Source organism: Tamandua tetradactyla, chromosome 3 (assembly GCF_023851605.1).
Source record: "Tamandua tetradactyla isolate mTamTet1 chromosome 3, mTamTet1.pri, whole genome shotgun sequence".
NCBI lineage: Eukaryota > Metazoa > Chordata > Mammalia > Pilosa > Myrmecophagidae > Tamandua > Tamandua tetradactyla.
In genome coordinates this window covers 195284847-195307801 of record NC_135329.1, presented here as the reverse complement: position 1 = coordinate 195307801, position 22955 = coordinate 195284847, and the positions used below count along the sequence as shown (strand labels likewise).

General features: G+C 56.7%; 1 protein-coding gene across 2 annotated transcripts; it reads right to left on the bottom strand.

Annotated features, from left to right (window-relative positions):
• Window positions 1-315: 315 nt before the first annotated feature.
• Window positions 316-22031, bottom strand: ASIC4 (acid sensing ion channel subunit family member 4). 2 transcript variants are annotated; one of them, XM_077155246.1, is made up of 10 exons: window positions 21435-22016; window positions 6084-6228; window positions 5860-5987; window positions 5513-5675; window positions 4877-4933; window positions 2802-2955; window positions 1581-1672; window positions 1417-1496; window positions 951-1055; window positions 316-742 (listed from the first exon to the last, which is right to left on the bottom strand). In XM_077155246.1, the coding sequence occupies exons 1-10, from the start codon at window positions 22014-22016 to the stop codon at window positions 629-631; spliced, it is 1620 nt and encodes a 539-aa protein (XP_077011361.1). In that variant the 3' UTR covers window positions 316-628. The 2 variants fall into 2 exon arrangements, with proteins under 2 accessions (XP_077011361.1, XP_077011360.1); XM_077155245.1 differs by lacking the exon at window positions 4877-4933 and having other exon boundaries at window positions 21435-22031.
• Between the last annotated feature and the right edge of the window lie 924 nt (window positions 22032-22955).

Below are 22955 nucleotides of genomic sequence, written 5' to 3'. Positions count from 1 at the left end.
CCCAAGCTCAGCCAGGGTCCGAAAGGTCATCTGCCTGTTCCCTGTGAAGCAAGTGCTAGGGTGGGGTGGGGAGGGTGCAGGGGGAACTGGGAGCTGGGCCAGGCCTGCTGGGCCCCCTACTCCCCCTGCCAAGAGGGGAGTGGGCCCGGAGAGGGGCAGGAAGCAGGGCAAGCTCAGGTCTCCAGAGTCCTGGGGCTCACCCTCTCCTGCAGGACTCTAGCTGGGACCCTGGCTGTCTCTGAATAGCCCACCCCTGTCACCCCACCCAGCTTTCTACATCTGTTCCCCCACCCCCACCCCATCCTTCCCTAAATATATACAAATGTACAGAAGCTTCCACCCCTACTGGGTGGGTTCCTTCTTCCACCTCCCTCTCTCCTTTCTGCCTATCCTTTCCATGGTACCTGAGGCCTAGTCTCCAGCCTTCCTGGACACCAGCCTGGGGGTGAGAGTGCAGACAAGAAAGACCCTTGTGCAAAGCAGCTGGCACCAGAGTAGGAACCGAGTCCCCACCACCTCCTCTCCTTTCCCTCAACCTTGGGCTGCCCCCAGGTCTTCTGTCCCAGGAGATGTTGGGGGTCGGGAGAGGGATCCCAGACCCTTGGGTCCTTTCAGACACAGCACCATCCTAGCACGCAAAGTCTTCGAAGAGGCCTCCTGGGGGGCCGTGGGGGTGGTGGTGGTTGGGGAGCAGGCTGCCGGCCCCCCCACCCTCAGCACGGCCTCGGCTTGGGCAGGGACTCTGCAAAGTGGAGAGGGAGCAGAAGCACGGAGAACTCAAAAGGTGCTCCCAGTCTCACGCTGGACCAGCCTTTCTGTGTGCTCTGGGACAGAGGCTCTGGGGAAGCCCAGGGGCCACATCCACATGCTAGTTCAGAGATAACAGGTTGGGGGGTATGTCTGTTCCTGGGGAGAGGGTGCTGGCCGCGGACTGCAGGGTCCATCCTCACCTGCTCCTTCAGCTCCTGCAGCCCTAAAGTGGAGATGCCTCCAGTGGTGGTCCTCAGGGGGGTCTTGGGACGACGCCATACACGCTTCAGTCTGTCCCAGGACACCTTGAGGGAATGACAGTGGGCTCAGGAAATTTGGAAGAGAAGAGAGGCCTTAGCAGGTCCACCGCATAACATTATAGGACCGGCCACCCCAGCAAACCCTGTACTAGTTCTCTCCCATCCTCTTGCCTTTTCCCTGACTCCTCAGAACCCTCAGGCCTTGGCAAGGTGCTGGCCTCCCTGCCAGTAGGGAGACCCTGGCAAAGAACCCTGAGTTTGACTTCCCAGCCGTCCAGCTGAGACCTGGAAAGGGCTGCAGTGTACCCCCCTCACCCCCACAGCATTCCCCACAGCATTCCCCACAGCCCTCCCTCCTACCCTCCACTCCTGGGCCAAGTGGTCCCCCAGGCCTCCCATCTCTTGCCTCATAAATGTAGTCGAGGATCTCCAGCAGCGTGAGGATGCTAGCACCGATGAACAGCCCCATCTGTCCCCCAAGGTCTCCTGCGGAGCAGGAGAGCAGGGTCAGAGAGATCAGGCTGGGTGGGCCCACCCCCATGGAAGCTGGGGGCAGGGGCTCCCTCTCACCCAGCAGGGCCGACAGGCCATAGGCTGCTCGCTGCTCCGTGGCTTCTGAGGTCAGGGCTTCAAAAAAGACGTCTAGGACCAGGAAGTTCTCCCTGTGGAGACGGGAAGCAGGGCACCTGTGTGGGACCCCCCTTCCGAGGAGGCGGCCGGTGGGGGCACTCTGGTTTCAACAGATCCTGAAGCCGGTGACTAAGCCTCAGACCCCCCAAAGGCTGTGAGGGGAGGCAGCCCCGGCATATATGTTGGCTTCATATTTTGAGAACTAGCAGAGGGTCAGGGAGAGCAAAATAACATTTCTGGGATTCCCTCTGCCTCCTCCCTAAAGCAGCAGACACTGTTCACTTTGCCTCACCTTATGCCTCTTTGAAAGTGACTCCCTATTGCCCAACAGTCCAATCCAAACTTCCTCTTCCGGACTTTCAAGGCTGCCCATGATCTGCTCCGCTGTCCCTTCTTATCCAAACTTTCCTTGCACCTTGCACCCAGAGCACTTCACAGGTCCTCTAAGCAGGACGCCTTCTGTCCTTCTACCTTTCACAGATCCAACCCTGGGGTCCTTAGGGGCCCAGCTCATGCCTCCCTTGCTTCCCTTACCCCAGCACCATGAATCCCCTCTGGTGCCTGAGAAAAAGTACTACACCCTCAGACATGGGTTCATTCATGCATGGTATCCTGGGTTTTGTATTGTTATCATTCTGACACCCAGGGGATGCTCCAGGCTCAGCGCAGAGAGGAGGGGAGATGCCAGCAGCACGGGCTGCAGTTTCACAGACACAGGGCGCAGCCCCATCTGCCTCTGCCTATATGCACTTGCTCGCTCCTCTCCATCCCATCCCTGCTCCCTCCCTCAACACTTAGTTCCCTCCTCGGGCATTTAACAGCTCCCAGATTGCTGGGTTGGGGGGGGGGGGGGCGGGGCTGGTGAGAAAGGCACATAGAGGATTCTAAAATAATGGAGTAAATGCAGTGACAAGGTGCTGGGGAGCTCAAGGGAAGGCCTGTGGACCAAGAAGGACCTCCCTGAAGGTAGAGGCGCAGGGTGTGTTTTAAAGGATGGGCAGGGGTCAGTTAGAGGAAAAGAGCATGAAAGGCATTTGTGCCAGAAATCTCATAAACAGAGGGGCAGCGCTCCCGAGGTTTCCACCGTGCACCAGGCCTTCTGAAGGTGGTCTCTACCTCACATGTGTGTGCACACACTCACACACACTTGCACACGCATACCGTATGTAGGTCTCGTTGCGGTTGTACTTCCTCGCCAGGTACCGCGCTGAGCCCCTGTTGGGGATCCTGACCATGGAGATTTCTTTCCCATAGCGGGTCAGGTTGCAGGGGGTAGGGCAGAAGCATGGGCCCTCGGAGCCCCCACCCAGGGAGTCTGCAACACAGAGGCACCAACTGCAGTGGGGGGAGGGGCCAGTCCAGAGGCCCACTAGCTGCAGGGAGGAGGCACAGGGTCGCCCTGAGGCAGGCACGTCCACACCACACCGAGGGCCTCTACTGGGCAGCCCTGTCACTACCTGAAGGAGGCTGGCTGGGGGCCCCTTTCTGGACCAGCTTCAGACTCCCAAGAAAATAGATGTAGGCAGAACTCCTCAGCACCCACCCTCCCCAGGGCTTTTCCCTCTGCCCCCCGCCCCTTCATCCTCCTGGGGTTAGGAGGTCCTCAGGGCTCAAAAGGAGGGCAGAACCCATCCACCTGAGCTAATCAATCACAAGAGGCCTCAGACACACAAGGAGGTATAGATGGATGGATGGATGGATGGATGGATGGATGGATGGATGGATGGATGGATGGATGGATGGATGGATGGACGGACGGACGGACGGACGGACGGACGGACGGACGAACAAATGGACAGCCAGTGTGTGCACATTTGCTGTGCTGGGTTGTCTGCTCCTTCGAATCCACTCTCCACTCTCCTCCACTGTGCTTGGTGCTCCAGGAGACTGATTTCTGCCAAATTATCGCCCCAGCCCATTTACCCTCTGGCTTTGGGTTGGGTCTGGCAGCTGGAGGCCCTGGCAGGATCAGAGCTGGAGGGGAGAGATGCCAGGGTGTTTCCTCCCCAGCCTCCTCACTGCTGGGCTGTAGGTTGGCAGAGGCTGTGTACTCCTCTCTCATGGCCACTGCTCCTGTCCCTCAGTCCTATTGGCCAGCCACCGATCTCTCCCTGGCCTTCTGATTTTGCCTGTTCTGCAGAATCTTACCATCCCTCATGGCTCCATTATTCCTGCTCACACATCTGTTCCTTCATTAAATGCTCTTCAATCACTTCTTTGACTGATGCATTTGGTGTGTGGGACAGAGAAGGTCTGGGTATATGATGCTACTGCCCCAGGGTCTCAAACTCCATCCTCACTACTCCATCTCCTTAGGATTACTGCAACGGCCCCTCCTATCCATTCTCCACATCTAATCAGAGTGGTCCTCCTAAAATGCAAATCAGATGGCATCTCACCCTGCCTTAAGCTTTTGTTGGCTTCCCCAAAGCCTCCTCTGCCCTCTTTTCTCCCTCCCCATTCTTTGTCTTCCAGCCACACTGACCTTTGAGTGTCTCAGACACATCATGCTCTCTCTGGCCATAAGGTCTTTAGCACGCACTGTTCCCACTGCCTAGAACATGGCTCCTTTTTCACCTGGCTGACGTCCATACCCTGCAGATCTCAGCTAATGTGTCATGTCCTCCAGGAATCCTCCCACCCTCCCAGGTGTGGGCTGCATGCCCTTCCCTGGGGACTTGTGACATACCTGAGCTTCCCCATCCAAGCATTTAGGACGCTGTGCTGGGATGCCTGTCCATGGCCCTGCAAGGGCAGGGTCCTTACTCCCACTCTTAGCACCCAGCACAGGCTGTAAACATCTGTGGAGTGAATGGATGGGTGAATGGATGGATGGACAGAAGGGCGGATTGATGGCAGATCAAGTAAGGCTGATGGACAGGTGGGGTTTTCCCCACCCACACTGATATCCAGCAATGCAGTTTCCCTGAGACCAAGAGAGAAGTGGCTTTACTTCCCCCGAGAAGGCAAGCTCTTTCGCTGAAGCAGGACGAGAAGCCCAGCTCTTCACTCCCTGTCCTGGGTTCACTGCCCCACCTCTGCCACTTACCCAAGTGTCCATACATGCAGGGGCCCAGGTCCTCAACCCCCTGACCTATGTGATAAGGCTCAACCCCCAGACGGAACCCTCTGGAGGGAGAATGGGGTGAGAGGAGCCAGGGTGTGAAGAGAAGGGCAGACAGAGAGATGAAGAGGAGGGTGATGGAGAGGCAGAGGAGGGAGAAAGCAGAACGGACCCAGGGTGTGGTCGGCACACTCGATGTAGATATTTGGTGGGCAGATGGTCTCATTGCCTGAAAAGAGAAAAGATTATTCCTAAAGTCATGGTCCCTTCCCCTTTTTCCAGCCACACAGCCATATGTGGGCACACACACTCATGCGCACACAAGCAGACACACACAAGTGCACAAATGTGCATGTTTGCACAAATACATGCACAGATGAGCTTATCCACACCCGTGCAGATAAGCCGGGAAAGTGTACGTGTGCATTATGCATGCAACACATGCCCATTTGCGTGCATGTGTTCAAAAACATATACATGACCCCACTCATGCACAAGCACAGCTATGCACATATGTATATTAAATAGGCATTTATAAAATACATGCATAAATATATACACAAGCACACCTGTGCATAAATGCATATTAACATGCACACAAAAAAGAGCTTATAGGCCTTCCATGTGCACATGTGAAAGCACACATAAAATTCCAAACACATCTACACACCCACTCACATGGGTATAGACATGCACACATGTGCTCATAAACATGCAGCTGTCTATGCACATGAGCAGTGCTCTCCCCTAGAGGATCTGGAGCCCAGCCGGCAGCACGGAGGGCTGGCTGGGGGGGTGAGGTACCCACCTGGCATGTGCACCATACGGCAGCGGCAGCGCTGAAGCACAGCCTCCTTTTCACAGCGCAGCCGGCAGGCAGACACGCTGTAAGCCGAGTAACCTTGAAGCTCAGGTTCCCAGAGCTCACTCTCTGCCCGACAGTTGCCCCAGGGCTGGGGCAGATAAGTCAGCTGCAGAGGCAGGGCATAATGGGGTCATGTCCAGGAGTCCCGCCCGGCCCTCCAGCACTCACGGACCCAGCAAACTCCATGGATGGGCTGGCAGGTGCAAGCTTCTGGAGGGCAGGTCTGGTCAGCATCCTCGCTGAGCCCAAAGGCCTGGCCCTGACCCAAGGGCACAGTGGGAAATGCTCACCCGCTGTTCCTGGCAGGACACAAAGGTCTGGAAGCCTGGGGACACGCCAAAGCCCAGCTGGTGGATATAGGGAGGCTCCTCCTGGCTGTGGATCTGTACCCGGATGCCGGCCTCAAATGACGTCTCATCTGCACAGGGGACACGGATACCTATAGAAACCCCACCAGCCAGAGGACCTGGCCTGAACCCCCCAGGCTGGCCCCTGTCCTTGCCCGCCTGCATACTTGTCTCCCTCCAGATGGGCAGGTACTCCTCCTGCTGAATGTCCAGCATGATCTCCAGGCCGCTGCCCATGCCCCCTGCCCGGCTGGGGAGCGGGCTCTGTGCATCCGCATTGAAGGTGTAACACTTCCCGTAGCGAGTATAGACCTGATGGGGGGCAAAGGTGAGGGAGAAGAGTAGGGAGATGAGAGGAGGGGCTAAGGCCTCCCCATCCCACCTGCGATACCCAGGGGCCCCCGCCAGTCCCACCTGGACTCCCCATCCCACATCCCAGCAACCACCGGAGACCCCAGCCTCTCCCCTGAACTCCATCTTTTCTGCCAGCATCCAACCTAACATATCAATAACAGAATTCCTGATATCTCCCAAATCCTGTACCCCCTCACCAGTCTCCTCTGAGTCAAGGGTCATGCTATCTACCCAGTTTCTCAAGCCAGAGTCCTTGAAATCCGCCTCTCCCTGACCCCCACCACCAACCCAACAACAGCTAGCTCCAGGCAGTTCTATTTCTGAAGTCTATTTATAATCCATCTACTTTCTCTTCACCTCCAGCCTCCACTTCACCATCATCTCCCACCTGGACCACGGGGCTGGCCTCCTACCTGGTCTCTCTTTTTTTCACTCTTGCCCCTTCCCCCAGCCCATTCTCCACACATTAGCCAGAGGGCTCCTTCTAAAGGGCTTAGATCCAATTGAATCAAGTCATTTGCTTACCTAAAGCCCAACAATGGCTTCCCATTTCCCAGAAAGTAAATTCAAACTTCTTAACACTCACTAGAATCAAAAAGTCAGATAATAGGCAAAAGGAAAAAAAAAAAAAAGTCAGATAATAACAAGTGCTGGAGACCATGAGAAGAAATAGAAACCCTCAAACACTGCTGGTGGGAATGTAAAAAGGTGCTGGCAGGTGCCCAAAATTTTAACTATAAAGTTACCATATGATCCAGTGATTCCATTCTTAGGCAAACACCAAAGAGAAACAACGGCGCATGTCCACCCAAAGACTTGTACACTTGTGTTCATAGCAGCATTATTCGTAACAGCCAAAAGGTGGAGACCACCCGCATGTCCTTCAACAGATGAATGGATAAGTAAAGTGTGATATACCCATACAATTCAGCCATCAAGAGGAATGAAGTGCTGATTCAAGCTGCAACTTGGATGAACCTTGAAAACATGAGCCTGGGTGAAAGAGTCCACTCACATGAAAGTTCAGACGCCGGAACTCTATAGAAGCAAAGTGGATTAGTGGTTGCTTAGAGCTGGGGTGATAAAGAAGTGAGAGCTAAAAAGTACAGTCTTTCTTGCAGTGATCAAAATGTTCTAAAACTGACCGTGGGGATGGCTGCATATCACAACACAGTGAAAAAGTCCAACTCCTTTCCTGGCTCGAAAGTCCACACATGTGGCTCTTGCCTACCTCTCCCCCACCCCCACCCCATCTCTGTGACAAATTCTAATGTGAGCCCCTTTCCTCCCTGGGAACTTTGATCACGCTGATCTTTCTCCTGGAATGCATCCTCCCTTCCACCTAGCATGACTAGATGCTAGTCTTCCAAGCCTCAGTTTAACGTCACTTCTTCAGACACATATTGATGCGCGTCCACGTGTTCACTTCACAGTTCACCTTCCAGCTATCACCAGGATTACTCAAAATCTTTATCGACACCTGAGATTATCTCGTTCATTCGTCTCCTTCTTCACTGTGCATCTTCCTAGATGCACTAGAGTGTATGCTGCACAGAAGCCAGGAGCCTCTCTGGTGTCCCCCACACCCGGCCCAGTGCCTGACACAAGGAACACTTTAAGAAGCAGTCACTGCTGCGCTGGATGAAGCTTGCCCAACTCCATGGACACCAGATGGCGCTGACACCCCAGAGATGGACGCTGCAGCTCCAGGCTTGGGAATTTCGCTGGGGTGGGGTGAGGTCGAGGGAGAGGGGAATGTCAGCCCCACCCTACAGAGACAAGAGTTCCCAGGTCAAATCTATCATCTGCAGCACTGTTCCTGGGAGGCAATGGGGTCAGTGCATTCAATCACTCTCTCGCTTCCCCTCCCCTCTCCTTGGGAACATTTCACACTGGTGAAAGCTGGGAGACATGGCCTTGGAGCAGGATTGAACGGAAGATATCCTAAATGCCTATCTTCAGAGCGAGAGTGTAGAAGGGAGTTCTAAGAACAACAGGTGGAGAGGGCTGGTTGGGGGCAGAGCTAAGTCACCCATCTCCTGCTGGGTTAAATGCCCTGCTTCAGTGCTTCCCGGGAATAGGCAACCTGACCCACCGCTCACATACAGCTCTCCTATCACCCAGTTATCCTACCCAGATTCCTAAATCAAAAACATGTGCATGGCAAGCACCTTGGCTTTTACAAAATACAGCACGACAATATCTACTGCTTGCTCCATTTCATTTATTCAACCTGGTATCATGTAGGTTTGGTTACTATTCCAAGGAAACCAAAGCTCAGAGAGGTAAAGTGACTTGCCCAGGGTCACACAGCTAGGAAAAGTTGGAACTCATCTAGATGCAAAGCTCGAGCTATTCCCACCACCATTGCTGGCAGCCCCCCCACACACACACACACACCTCCCCTCCAGCCAACCCCACTCCATGACTCAGCTCCTGCCTAACGTTCATCCTGATGAAACGAGACAGGGGTGTGGTACAATGTCTGTCCCCCTTCTTTTCTCCTAGTCCTCCTGCCCTTCCACTCCATCCTGCTACACCTTTCTCACTCTTTCTTCTCCATTATCTGCTGCCTCTCATATCTCACCTGTCCCTGCACCTTCACCAGATGCTGGATTCCAATCCCTGACCTGGTCCCAATCACCCCTGCCCTACTCCCAGCCCATCATGGCCCTGCTGGAGAGAATGCACTGACCACCCTTCCACCTCTGCCACAGCAGCACACGCAGCCAGTAAGGCTGTGTCCATCTGAGGGGTGGGACTGGGCATGCTAAAGGTCTAACATCAAAGTGAATCCCTAAAACCATCCTGGGAGGTTGGTATTATCTCCCCATACTACAGATCAGGATATTGAGTCACATATAGGCTGATATGTCAAGATCAGTTCTTCTCAAACAGGAGTTGCTCCTGGGGTTCTCAACGAGAGGCGCAGATTCTGCTTTAGTAGGGGTGTGTGTGTGGGGGGGGGGTTCTACATTTCTAACAACCTGCTGGTCTGTGGACATCACTTTGAGTAGAAGGACCCTAGATGAAGGGCAAAAGTCCAGTGCAACAGCCTGATTCTAGACCTGTGCTTTGTGACATGTCACTAGGAGGAAGGAGACCCCTGAGCTGGGCTGGGTGCAGATACGTGGATCCTCAGGGATGTGGGAAAGGCAGGTGGTGGGACACATAAGTATTTGCCAGAAATCTCAAAGCACCCACCCTCTTCCTAACCAAGGCGAAGAAGATGCTGGAATCAGATCTTGCTGGTGCGAGTTTTGAGTATAGGCTCCAGTTGAGCAACTAAACTAGGCACCAGCCCACGCTGGAGAGCCAGATTGTGAGCTGCTCACTAGTGCCCTCCGGTGTCCAGCTCCACTTTGATGGCATGGTTTCTCCGCAGCTCAACCCCACCCCTGGGGCTGGGAGCTCCCTGAGGCCAGGAGCCCCGTTTTACCATCTTGCATCCCCAGAGCCCTGCACAATTTGCAGAAGGAGGGATAAGGTGGGTGAAAGGAGTTCAAAGCGAGCACTACCCAATACCCTCACTCAGTACCAGGTGCTGTGCTCAGTGCTTTCCACATATTTTCTCCTTTTTTTGTGTCTCCCAAGAAAACCACATGAGGTAGGTAAGTCACTTTCACTTAATGACGAGGTAACTGAAGCTCAGAGATGGTAAGTGACTTCCTGAAAGGCACACAGCAAGTAAATGACAGCTGAGATTCAGACAGGACTGAGCCCAATGCCGAAGTCCATGCTCCTTCCAAGACCACTGTATAGAGTGGGTGCTTATGAAATACCTAGTTTTCAGGAAATGAATGGCTCTGGTAGGCTTCTGGCCCTGAGTGGGGCTGGGGTAGCCACCCCACCTGACACCTCCAACACACGCACATAGGCACCTACACACAGACACCTGACACCTGGGGAGTCCTTGGCTCTGCGAGAGCTGAAGGCATTACCTAGCACCCCCACCCCCCGCCCCCTTTAAGGTTGTTGTGGAGAGTGAGAATGACCAAGGGTAATAAGGGCTGAGGGCTACTCTGCAGGGAGTAGAGACCAGACAGGCAGGGCCGGGCACCTGCACAGCCCGGGTCAGGCCCGACTGCTGGGCAGACCGCAGCGTTGCCCCGGAGACGGCCCCTGGGCCAGGCAGGCAGCACCGGGTGGAGCGTCAGCTCCTAAGTGGCAGAACTCTGGTGGCGGCACAGCCCACAGCCTCTTCCATGGAGACGGCACGGCCACTCAGCCACAAGGTCCCGCTGGCTGTCCACTGCTCTTTCCCGACGGACTGGCTGGGAGGAATTGAGTGCAGGCAGGAGTTGAGAGTCCAGGGCCCAGCCTGGAAAGGGACAGGTCCCAGGCCAGGGAGAGTGCTCTGATGGGTAGAGGAGTCATCTCTGGATCACCCATCACCAGCCTTCAGCCTCTGGGTCCTGTCCCCCAGCTCAGACCCCCACCTCCTCCTTTGGTCCCCCAGCCCTCTTCTGTGCCCTCCCTTACTCAGTGCCTTTGCTCCCAGGGCTACCCTCCTAGCCCTAGCCTAAATGCATGGCCAAACAGAGCCCCTCTGGGTCTAGGCTGGGCAGCTTCGAGACAGAAGCATGCCTGTGCTGCCACGGGCCCTCAATCCTTCCTCTGGGCAGCCTCTGTCTGCCCCTCTCTGACCACCTCCGCAGGCTGCCCCTTTCCACGTCAGCATGGACCCAGCCTGTCTGCCTGTCTCCCCAGACTCTGTTCCTTGATCCAAAGATGTTTCTCAAGACCCTTTCTATCCTTCTGGCCTATCTTTCCACTGGCATCTGATTGATTATGCATCCAGTCCGTTTCTCTGTCTTTGCCCCCTGTCAGTCTGTCTATCCCCTTGGCCTCTGTCTTTCTCTCCCATTGGCCTGACTGCCCCCTGGCCTTTCTGCCTCTGTGCCCTCTGTATCTCTGTCCCCTTTGCTTTGTTCTCTGTGCATCCCTTCATCTGTGTCCAATCTCTGTCCCTTGCCTCCTCCCACCCCACCCCCTTTCCAGGCTGTCTGAGATAGTGATCAGGGGTTGGGAGAGGTCTGTCCAGAGCCTGCGTCTCCGAGCTGGTGGCTTTTCTCTATCTACAGCTCCTATTTGGGAAAGCTCTCCCTGACTGGCTTGCCTGCTTTCTCCCTAAGCCCCTCCCCATCCCCTCATCCTCCCTGCAGTCCTGGAGCCCACGGGGGTTAACTGGCAATTAGCAGGGCCAGGGCTCAGAGCATGCGGGGAGAGGGGCCAGGCTTCCAGAAGATAAGAACCAGGCAGGAGCAGCCGAGGCTGGACTAATCCCAGAGCTAATCTGCGGCCTGGGCTTTATCTCGGGCGCCTTCTGGGCATCCTGCCTCTGCCAAGACCCTGGCACTTCCCCCATCCTACCTTTCCATGGCAGACCCCTCCCTCCAAATTCCAATAGCTCATCCGTAATGTGGCCCACCCCCTTGTTTCTCACTTAGGCTGCCTGGAATGAACTCCCCTTAACAGGCAAGGACAGTGGAAGAGGGTGCATCTCCATTGGCCCTGGATTGTGACTAGCACCCCCGGGGTTGGACAGCTCCTGGGGCCCGGCTTTACTCAGGGGTGGTCCCATGTCCAGGTTCAAAACCTCCAGGGTCAGAGGAAGGAAAGTGACACCAACTCCAAACACCTGGAATGTTGGTGCTGGTCAGAGCTTCAAACTCACTCTGTCCAATCCCTCACTGTGCAAAAGCCTAGGTACATATCCAAGATCACACAGAGAATTGGAGCAAATTCAGAACTAGAACTGGCCTCCTCCCCACAGACCCCAGGCAGCCTCCACCAACCTTGGTCACTCCTTCATTGGAGCCAGTTGACAGTGTCTCAGCTCCAGCTCCACCATGCCCCTGTGACTTTGATTAGTAAAGGTTTTTTTTTTTTTAAACATTTCTGGGCCTCAATTTCCCCATCTGTCAAGTGGGGGGAGAGAAATTCTTGCCCAACTTATTTCACAGGGTGGTTGTAAGTCTCAAAAGAAAGAAAGTATGTGACATGCCTTTGCAAAGTGGAGTCACAGACAGAGGTCTCCTTGTAATAAGGTGTTGCAGAGTCCAATTACAAGGACCAAGCTGGAGGCTGGCCGCTGATGTGGTGCTGGAAAGGGATACAGACAAGCACCATGATGTGGGGAGCGCATCTTTTGGGGCCTGACAGCACAGGGTTCAAATATTGGCTCTGCCACTAAACAACCTTGGACAGATGACTTTGGATCTGGGATTTAACCTCTCTGGGCCTTGGTTTTCTCATCTGTAAAGGGGGACTGATAATTCCTTCCTTCTAAGGTAGGTAGTGAAGATTAGAGATAAATTTGGCATAGTACCTCATAGGCATGCAAGAGAGGGGGCAGCCTGTTTGGGGACTGGAGCTTCCTGCCCAGGCGATGCCACTTTGTGAGGCATCATGCACCGTTTAAAGCAATTTGGGGGAGACTGCTTCTGAGAGGACAAGAGCCCTGGCAGAATGGAATCCTGAGGCTCTGGGCCAGGGCTTTCCTACCAGATGGGAAGCAGCACAGAGGGTGCTGGGCCTGCAGCCCCACCTGCCTGACATCCTGGCCCTTCTGCTCTTACTGCCTGTGGGATATGGGTTCAGTTACTTAGCCTTTCTGACCCTCCATTCTCCATCTGCAAAATGGGAATGATATGTACCCTTTAGAGGTGTTTGGAGGAAAGAGATAAGGTACATAAATGATAGCAAATGCTCACATTGATTTAGTGCTTCCTCTATGTCAGCACGGACCTACGTGCTTTATATAAACTAACTCACTAATCCTCAAAAAAAGCCTTAGATTGTAGGTCCTCTGATTGTCTCCATTTGCAGACAAGATAATGGAGGCATGGCAAGGGTAAGGAGGCTGACCAGGGTCATACAAAGGGCAGAGCAGGGGACCAGCCAGTCTAGCACCAGAGCCTGTACTCGTGGCCACAGTGGGAGACACACCTGGCATAGCATCTCCAGATGGCAGATCCTCAAGAAATGGTGTGTGCTCACACGACACCTATTTGTCCAACACTGTTCTTTGAGGATGTACTATGTGTTAGACACTGTGCTTGGGGCTGGGGAAGCATCAGTGAACAAAACAGATACAGCGCCTGCCCTCCGGTGGGAGTGTGCTGTCTGGCAGCAGAGGCATTTATTCATGCAAAGTGCCTACTGAGCAAGCACCTACACTATTCCCAGGCATGTTAAGTGCCAACCCTCACGCACACGCGTGTGCTCTGATGCAACACCAGGTCTTCTGACAGCGGGTCAGGGCTTCCATTTGGATTGGAGGGTCAGGGAAAGCTCTGAGCAAGCTGACTTGCCACCCAGGTAGGGCATCAGAGCATGCCACAACCAGGACCGAGGAAGTGAGGTCTGCTCCTAGCAGGGTGGGCAGCTAGGGGCACAGGGTGCCCCCACGCCCCTACCCTATGGTCAACATAGCCCCATGAGGAGGAAGCTGCCCTGAAAAACAACTGTGGGGCTGTGGGGGTGGGGGCTGTGTGAATGTGTGGGGCAGAGAAATAAGAGGCAGGCTGAGGCTCTGAGACTCCAGGCCAAGGCCAGAGCTGGAGCTGGATGCAGGGAAGGCTTGGGACTGTTGAAGAATGTGGGGGCTGCAGGACTGTAGAGCCCAGGGGCAAAAAGATTGTGGGGGAGGGGGGCGGGGGTGCGAGACCCAGGTAAACAGCCAAACCTCTTCCAGGCTCAGAGGCTTAGGCCTTACACCGCAGGAAGTCAGCCTTCCAGGCAGAAGTATTTTACATTTGTAAGTCAGTCCTTTCCTGACATTCCCGCCCCTCGTGCAAAGTTATTAGTCAAGAGTTTTGCTTACAGCGCGCAGCGCCCACCCACCGCCAGGCTGGAATTCAGGAGACAAGGCTTGAGAAGGTGGCGGTGGGGACGATGGGTGAGTGTGTGCCCGCGGGGAATCCCGGCGCCGCCCACTCTGCCCCCCCCATCGCCCTCCCACGCGCGCACGCACTCCCTTGGCAGCCCAGGCCAGCCCGCCCGCACCCAGAGGGCCGCACCCGGCGACTCGCGCCTCTCCCCGCCTCCCTCCTCCCTCCCGCGGGGCAGGCATCCATCAAGGCGCCCAAGCGCCCTCCCTGCCGTCTCCTCCGGGCTCCTCGGCGCTCCTCCCTGGGCTTGCCTCATTTGCATTCCCCAGGCTCCCGGCTCCTCGGCAAAGTGACCTCCGCACACAGCAGCGCCAGAGGCTTCCACCGCGCGGGGAGACACCGCCTTCTGCCGTGGCCGGGAAAGGGGGCGAGGGGAGCGGGAGCCGGCCAGTCGCGCGGGGGGCCCCAGGAGAGAGGGGCACAGCCGGGGATGGCCGGCCGGCCTGGGGAGCAGCCGGACATCCCGAAATTTGAACCCGTCACCTCCGATCTTGGGCAAGGCGGGAGGGAGTCGTGGAGGTCAGCACGAGGCTGGGGCAGCAGCGGCGCAGAAATGGAATCCCAGCTTGGAGTCTGGAGCTTCCCAACATCCCGTTTCTCTCTCTGACATCCCCAGGGCGAAGGGGACCGTTTTTCTACCCGGCAGTTACCAGGGGGTCCCCAGCCCTCGGGGAAGGGTGGGGGGCTGCCCAGCCCTGGCCCTCCCGGCTGCCCCTGCCCGCGGAGCTGCCTCCCTTCCCCCCGTTTGGTATTTACACCTTTCACACATTTGTAAGCTATTATCCTGTCCACGCTTAGTCACCGCTGAGCCAAGCGCCACGGATTTAGCTCCTTTAATCTTTCCTCCTAAATCAATCCTCCATTTCCCCTTAATCATCCGGTGGCTCCTCTCTGAACTCTTTTGCTGCCTCGGCTGCAGCAGCCTCTGCCTAGCTCTCTGGAACTGCTCCCTCTCCAACCCAAAATGGGTGTCCCAAGGGCGTGAAAATCTGGGGGGTGGGCTGGATTTCCCACGCTGCTGGCCCCCAGTTTGGGCACCAAGATAGGAACTGCAGACACGGGCCTTCACCTTCTTGGGAAACACACAGCGCCTCGAACCTCCCTGCCTCCACCCTCCCGGGTCTCTGTCCCCCTGCCCTCCCACACCCATTCATCTAAATGGTCACCCTAGCTCCGAACATCCTAAACCTCCAGTATGAGTTGCCAAAAGCCCAGGCAGGCCTCATTGCCCCAGACTTCTTGTCCACCATCCAGCTGTCCCCAGAGCTGCCCAAAGGAGGTGGGGGGCGGGCAAGGGTCTGGAAGGGCAAGGGAAACACCCATCGAGAACTCACCATCCCAAAGCTGCCTTCTCAGCCCCTCCCCCAGGGCAGCTGTCCTCTCTTGCACCCACTCAGCCCCACCCCATGCCACATTCATTCCCCCACTCCTGCCCCCCGCCCCCCATCCTGGGACTGGCTGAGGCCAGGAGAGGGGAGCAGATTCCTCCCAAGAAGCTGAAGGGCAGAGGTGGGGGTCCAGAAAGAGAGAGGATGGGAGGGGAACGTGGGGGCCATTTCTTCAAATGCTAATCAGCATCTTCCGGCAGTGCCAGGAGAAGCTGAGCTGATAATGAGCCCAGCTCCGGGCTGATTCCTGATTAATGAAGAGGCCACAGGGCTGCTGAGTGGGGCCGGCTGGGGCACTCCTGGCCCACCCCGCTGCCCTTGCAGACCAGCCCCCTGGGACCACAAGAGCCCCTACCCTTCCCAGGCCAACCTCCACCCCTTCACCAACACCGCTGCCTAGTTGGAAGCAGCCAGACTGAGAGTGCCCCCTCCAGGAGAGCCTGAGGGGCTGCAGCCAGTGGTGGGGCAGGAGGTATACTGCTGAATTCTGCCCATCACAAAGCAAGCCGGGCTTTGTGAGTTGTAGACGGCCCTCAAAGATTTGTTTTGTTTTAATTAGGAACAGTTTTATTAAAATAATCAAGATTTAGGGCTTCTCTTGACAAATTGGAAAACCTGCCAATATTGGGCATCCCACATCATGGGGCTCCCTTCTAGGATGAGTGATCCCCAGTTTCCAAAAGACCCCATCTTTCTCTACTATGTGTTCTCACTGATTTGACCTGCCTGGTTTCTGAAGGCAGCGTCAACCGTGAGCTAGGTGCTGAGCTAAATGCTCTCAAGGTCCACCCTTCTGAAGATGGGGACAAGATGGGACAGGGGACTGGATGTTGTTAAGCTCATCTGGTAGATAGGGGGTGTGGACCAACCCCAGTGGTAAGCCCCACCCTCCCAGAGAGTGCTAAGGGGAGAAGGGGTGTCCTCAGACCCTCTCCCCCAATGGCAAAGATATGGAATTGGAAGGACGGTGAAGCAGTCCTTCCCAGGACAAAGAGGGCATAAGACATCTAATGTGGCCTGCCCACACCATGGAAGAGAAGCAGTTTAGGGGGAAGCCTGGCTGGAAGGAAGGGAACAGTGAGGAACCCCAGATTAGAGACTTGGGGGTGCCAAAAGCAATACAGAGCTAGCGTGCTGCTCCCCTTGCCTCTGATCTAGCCTGGGTGGGGGCTGGGGTGGGGCTGGGAAAGGCGGGAGAATGGCAGGGAGGGGGACTGCCCAGCTGGAAGAGGCCTGGTCTAATTGTGCCTGATTAGTAGAGAGGAAGAGAACAGGGAGAGTGATTAATAGTCACGGCAGTCACCAGCGTGTGGGGAAGGGGGGTTGGGAGGGGGAGGGAAGCATGTGAGCAGAGAGGGGATGGAGGCAATGAGGTGCCCACGCGTCCCGGGTCCCCTGCCCTGCCAGGGGCTGCGTCAGCCCCTGAGGATCCCACAGTGAGGACCTGGGTCCTGCCTTGCTTCAGGCATTCACCACCACCCCCATGCCTCGATTTCCCAGCCCGTGAAATGGAAAAGACGAAGGTCATGTTCTACACCTGGGAAGAAGGGTGTCTCTGCTCACCTGGCGTTTGCAGACACCCCAACTTCCCCCTCTTGCACCAGCCTCTGAGGCACAGGCCCTCTGCTCAGCTCAACCTGGGGCTGAGATCTCAGCCCAGAGAACAGAAGAGCCCGCTTCCGATCACAGCCTGCAGCCACCACCTTATACCTTTTGGTTGCAGTTATAATTTCTCGCCCTGCCCTACCCAAGCAACCTGAACCATCTAGAGCTGTGCTGTCCAATACAGCAGCCACTAGCCACATGTGGCTATTTAAATTAAAATTTCACATTCTCAGTCATACGAATCACATCTCACAGGCTCAACGGCCACGTGTGACTAGCAATCTCCATTTTTGGACAGCGCAGCTACAGAGTCTATCCATTGTCACGGAATGTTCTCGTAGATAGCACTGATCTAGGGAGTGTGTGCGCACACGCCTGCACAGGCACACACATGCATGCGTCTTCAGGAGGGTCAGGCAGAAGGGGACCACGCTAGGGGGACACAGGAGGATGCGGGCCTGAGAGTCAACAGGGTGGGGACCAGTGATGGCAAGTAGCTAGGCTGCAAAACAGGAGGGGATGATGAGTACGGTCAAGTTCACTGTAGCCGGGGGTGGAGGCAGCGTCATTTTTTACAATAGCTACCTGTGTGCCAGGCAGGCTGCAAAGCCCTTCATAGCCATCTTCCTTAACCTCACAGCAGCCCTCATTGGTGGGGTTCTAATGTCCTATTTAATGGATACGGAGGCTGATGCTCACAGAAGTGTTTGGAGTTTCCCAAGGCCACCCAGCCTAAAGGCTAGGGCCAAGGTTCCAATCCAGATGGTCTGGCTCCAAAGCCCCTCACCCCCCTGACCACTCGCTGCACAATCTCCAGCTGAGAGGCGATGCCGGATCATAGAGTCCCTTTGCGTTTTACAGCTAAAGAAATTAATCCGAGGGAGAAAGAGGGATTCTTTCCCTTCTAGTAAGGGGCAGGCTGAGAGTAAGCCGCAATTGCAAAGTCTAGATGGGGCTCCAAACAATGAGGTGGGGGTGTGGATGGAGGTGGGAATTGGGGAGGGAGAGCATGGTGTGGTGTTGGGGTTGGAGATACAGTGTGAGTGGTCAGTATGAGACTGGAGGGGGAAAGGGAAAAAGTAAAGATGAGGAAAAGGTGGGGTGAGGTGGGTGGAGAGGGAGAGAGAATTCCCCACATCCAGGAGCCCTCCCCTCTGGTTCTCCTCTCTTCTCTGCTCCTCACCAAACCTCACCCAGCCTGCCTCATCCCTTAAGCCACCCAGCCCTCTTCAGCCCAGAGTGGCCTCTCTCTCTGAACTCGGGCTCTTACTATCCATGCACCTCCTTTGGCAATAAATCCTGGAGCCCTTTGACACTGCTTGCAAGGCTGGTTAACTCTTTGCATGCTTGGCTGAGCTTGTGAGTGTCCCTGTTCTCGCTCCACCATGAGACTGGAGGCTGCTTGAGGACAGGGACTGGGGACTCAGGTTTTCCCTTCTTTCTTCCCTCCCACAGCACCTAACAAGGAACCTGGTATGTAGTAGGCACTCCAGCCTTCGTGTGGATTGATTGACTGACTGACTGGTTGGGAGTAAATGAGGGGCTATCAGGGAGCGTGGAGCTGAGAGCGACTGCAGTGGTAGCAGAAGCAAGAGCAGCAGCTTGGGGGACTGGGGGAGGGCACATTACCCAGAGTAAAAATAGGCTGGAAAATGTGACATTTATTAACGTGGATTCTGGAGGAAAGGTCACAGCCGAGTGGGGAGTGGGAAGGAGGAAACAAGGAAAGCAACAGAAAACACAGAGCAGCCCCTTACCCAAAGCCTGTCATGGTCGCTGGCTCTCTCACCGCCCAGGTGCTGGCAGGTTCCCCACAACCGATTCATGTCCCCAGGTCCACACTGCAGAACCCCAGACCTCATCCTAGATTCCATGTTCCCACCACAGAGTCTATTAGGGACCTCATGTCCTCATCGGAGATCCCATGTCTTCGTCTCCACACCCCTTCTCCAACCTTACACCCATCACACACCCCGTTATCCCCACCATTGTGGGTCACGGGCCCCCAGCCCAGCCTAATGATTCCAGACCCCAATACATGTGCAGGAGGCTCAGCCCTAGGACACCAGCTCCGAGGAGAGGAGGAGAGTTACCCTCCGTAGACCAGGAAGAGGATGTGGGCGGAAAGGTAGGAGGATTAGGCTGGATCAGGGACACTTGGGACTGCAATTCGTATCTCCCAATCCTGCTTTGCCACTCCCACCTACACATCCTACTGCAGCCCAGGGCAGAGACCAACAAACTCCCACCATCCTCTGCTCTTGGAATACCAAAGGACCCATGGGAAACCCACCCTCCCCCCTCCCAGCCATCCCCCAGAGTTCAGAGGGACTCAGCAGCTTTGGTCAGGGGAATCCCTGATCCCATATCCTCCAGGAAACCCCTGCGTCCCTCGCCTGATTTCCTCACCCCCCTCCTGCATCCCTTCCTTTCCTTCCCGCCCACAGAGGTTTCATCACCCTTCCCCTTTCCTCTGCCCACGGCCCGGCCTGCGACACCAACTCCCACTCAGGGACACAAAGGCCCCATTGATTTCTGCCCCATCAGCACCTGCTGAGACTGGGCTGCCCCACCCCCACCCCCGGAGGGTGAGGACATAGGACAGAGGCGCCCCGTGGATCCCAAAGGCCATATTCACACTCACACCCCACCTCCTCGGGGACTCGCTCAGCCCTGGTTTGGGGGACCAGTGGTTTTTTTCCTAGGAGACGGGGTGTGCACAAGACAACAGGCCAGCATGCCCTGCCTCTTCTCCCAGCACAGTCCTCTCCCTCCTGTCCTTTCCTTCGTTTCTGCCCAACTTCCCCAGCCCAATGGCAGGAGAGCCCTGCGGCCATAGGCACGGTGCGCGGAGGAACCTCACTGGGACATGTTTCCTGGTGATACCGAGGCCTCGAGGGAGCAAGGACCCGGGTGAGGAGCTGGGCAGGGAGGAGGGGGAGTCCCCCATCTCTGGGGGTGCCGCTGGAGGCTGCACCCCAAGGTGGGCTTTGTGTCACTTTCACATCGGCTTATGCACTGGGCAGTGGTAACAAGGATGCAGACACACACACACAAGCTGTGGTGGGAGGAAACTGTGGCCAGGGACAGGCGACTCAAGCATTATGAATAATAGATGTCCTGTGACTGTGGGTGAATGGGATGCTGACAGATAGACAGACAGCATACAAGACACATACACACACACCCCCACACCCCTGGGCCCGTGGTTGCGGCCGGTGTGCAGCACAGAGCAGCCCTGGCTGAACCTCCATACCTGGGGCAGAGCACGTGTGTTTGTGCTCACACACGTGTGAGAGATGGAGCCAGCAGTCCCTGCACAGGGATGAGGTGTCACGAGAGGGTATGGCACACATGGCGTGACCCTGTCCTCGGCAGCTATGGAAGAGCTGGGTTGGGAGCTTGGAGAGAGTAGCTCTCTAGGTGCGTGGCTTGTGGGTGTGTAGATGTGCACGTGAGTGTAGTGACAGGGACGCTGAGTGTGTGTGAGAGACGGAGTGTGCAAGAAACGGTGACCCAAGAAGTCAGCATGTGTGCATGTGCCTGCTGGGCAGCAGTGAGGGTGAGTTATGCACATAAGAGTGAATGAGTGATTCTTAGTGTAAGAGGCAGAGGCTGGCAAGGGAGCAGCAAGAACTGGAGACAGGGAGGGCCTGGAAAGCGGGAGACGCTGGAGGGACAGCATGAAAGAGGGATGTGTGAGGGAGCCTGTGAAAGGGGTGTGTGTGAGAAAGACAGAGAGACTGAAGGGACAGTGGCACCGAGTGTACATGAGGATCTTCTCTGGCCAGCCTGCCGGTCGGGCCAGCTCTCGGCGAGGTGGCCCCGAGTCCTTCCCTGGCTGGAGCTCCCCAAACAGCCCCTCCCCATCACCCTCTGCTTGGTGGGGAGAGGGAGGCAGGAGCCACAGCAGTAAAGGGGAGCAAGGGGAAAGGTGGGGGCCAGTCGGTCTGGCCTTGGCATGGCGCATCCCTTTCCCGCAAGCTGCCCAGCTTCAGGACGCCCCAGCCCCCAGCCCTGGGCACTGCACCACCAGCAGCAGGACCGAGAAAAGGAGCAGCATCCGCGTGGGGTAAGCCCCTATGAGTGCCCACAGCTCCATGGCTGGGAAGCCAAAGGGAAACACCAGAGGGGAAGACAGGAGGCCAGCCCCTGGCGGCAGGAGGAAGGGAAGCCCTGATGAGGATGCCCGATGTGCCACTCCCCCCACCACCTCCCGCCTTCCCCACTGGCCTCTGGCTACCCTGGGCCAGGCGGGCCAGCTGGCAGGACTCACCACGGAGAAGTTGCTAGCGGAGCAGTGATGCCCACTGAAGTTGCAGCTCTTGAGCATGTCGGCAAGCTGGTGGCCAGTGCGGTTGAGGATGTCCACCATGTCGGGCTCTGGGTAGCGCAGGCCGGCGGCGCGGTGCCCGTCCCGGTCCTTGGGGGGCAGCCCCGTCAGATTGGCCAGGTGGAAGATGTCAGCGTCGCTGAGCGCCGAGTGCCGGAAGCGGTTGATGTTGCAGAGGGTGACAGCCGGGAAGCCGGCGACTGGAGCATGGGCAGCGGGGTCCACTGTCACCAGGTGAGGCCGGGTGAGGTAGCCCCGGGCCAGGCCAGCCGCCTGGTACAGGAAGGCAGCCAGTGAGGTGAGCAAGGCCAGTGCCCACAGGGTTCTGCGCAGTCCCCGGGGGCCTGGACCACAGGCCCGGCCCAGCCCATGCAGAGTGCTGGTGCTGGCAAAGGTGGCCAGGTCCCGGGGCGCCGCTGCCCCCCGCACAGCCCCCAGGAGACTCTGCTCATCCCCTGCCTCCTTCTCCTTGGGTTTCGCATCCTCCTCAGCAAATTTGATTTTGCACACAATCTCGATCGGCATCTGTCCCCCGCTGCTGGGACTGGCCAGAGCCTCCCTGCCCCTGTCCCTCCCTGGCCGGCAGCCCCGGTGCCCTCTGGAGTGGCGGCGGTGGCAGCGGCTGCTCTTCTAAACTCAGGGCAAGCAGGAGGAGGATGGGGACAGGGTGGGGGCCCGAGGTGGGGGAGTCACTCCCACTCCCAGCAGCTCCGCAGCCCTGGTGCTGCCTCTGCCGCTGCTGTCTCTGCCGCCGCTTGTCTCTCTCCTCGATCGTCTCCTTGTGGCTTCCCTTATCAGCACCAGCACAGCTGTCAGCCCCTGCGTGTGTCCCTGCGAGCGAGCGAGTGAGCGAGGGAGCGAGCGCTGCTCGGCCACGCCGCGCAGCCCCAGCCGCTCCGCTCAGCATGTGCTCCGGAGCCCACCCCATGCTTAATAATTCAGGACGTGTCAACAGCGTTTCACCGGGCGGCACGGGCGGCAGGAGCCAGGGGCGGGGCTGGCCCCAGCCTGGGACAGGGATCCTTGGTCCCTGCCTGAGACCTCATCGGGCTGCCCCACCCCCACCCCCAAACTCTTGCTACACTCTAGCCACTCCTGGGGTAGCTGGGTGGCCCCACTTCCAGGCCACCCAGGGAAGGGTGCTGCCCCCAGAGTCCCCAGCGCACTCTTGACCACTTTTCTGGACCACACCCTGTGAAGGGCCAGCCAGTTCCTTTCCCCAACCTCGTGGCCTCCCTGACTCCGGACTGCAGCCACCAGCGGACCCCACTCTCCCCACTCACAGCAGCTTCCAGAAACTCCTTGGGAGAGCCACTTGTTTGAATGAGGGAGGGGAGGGGGGAGGAGGGCAGGCAAGACAGATTAGGGGACAACTGATTCCATCAAGATTCTCAGCTTCCCTAGAGTTTTGCTCCCAACTTCCACCCCCACCACACCCTGGTCCCCTCTGAGAGGCTGGCTGCC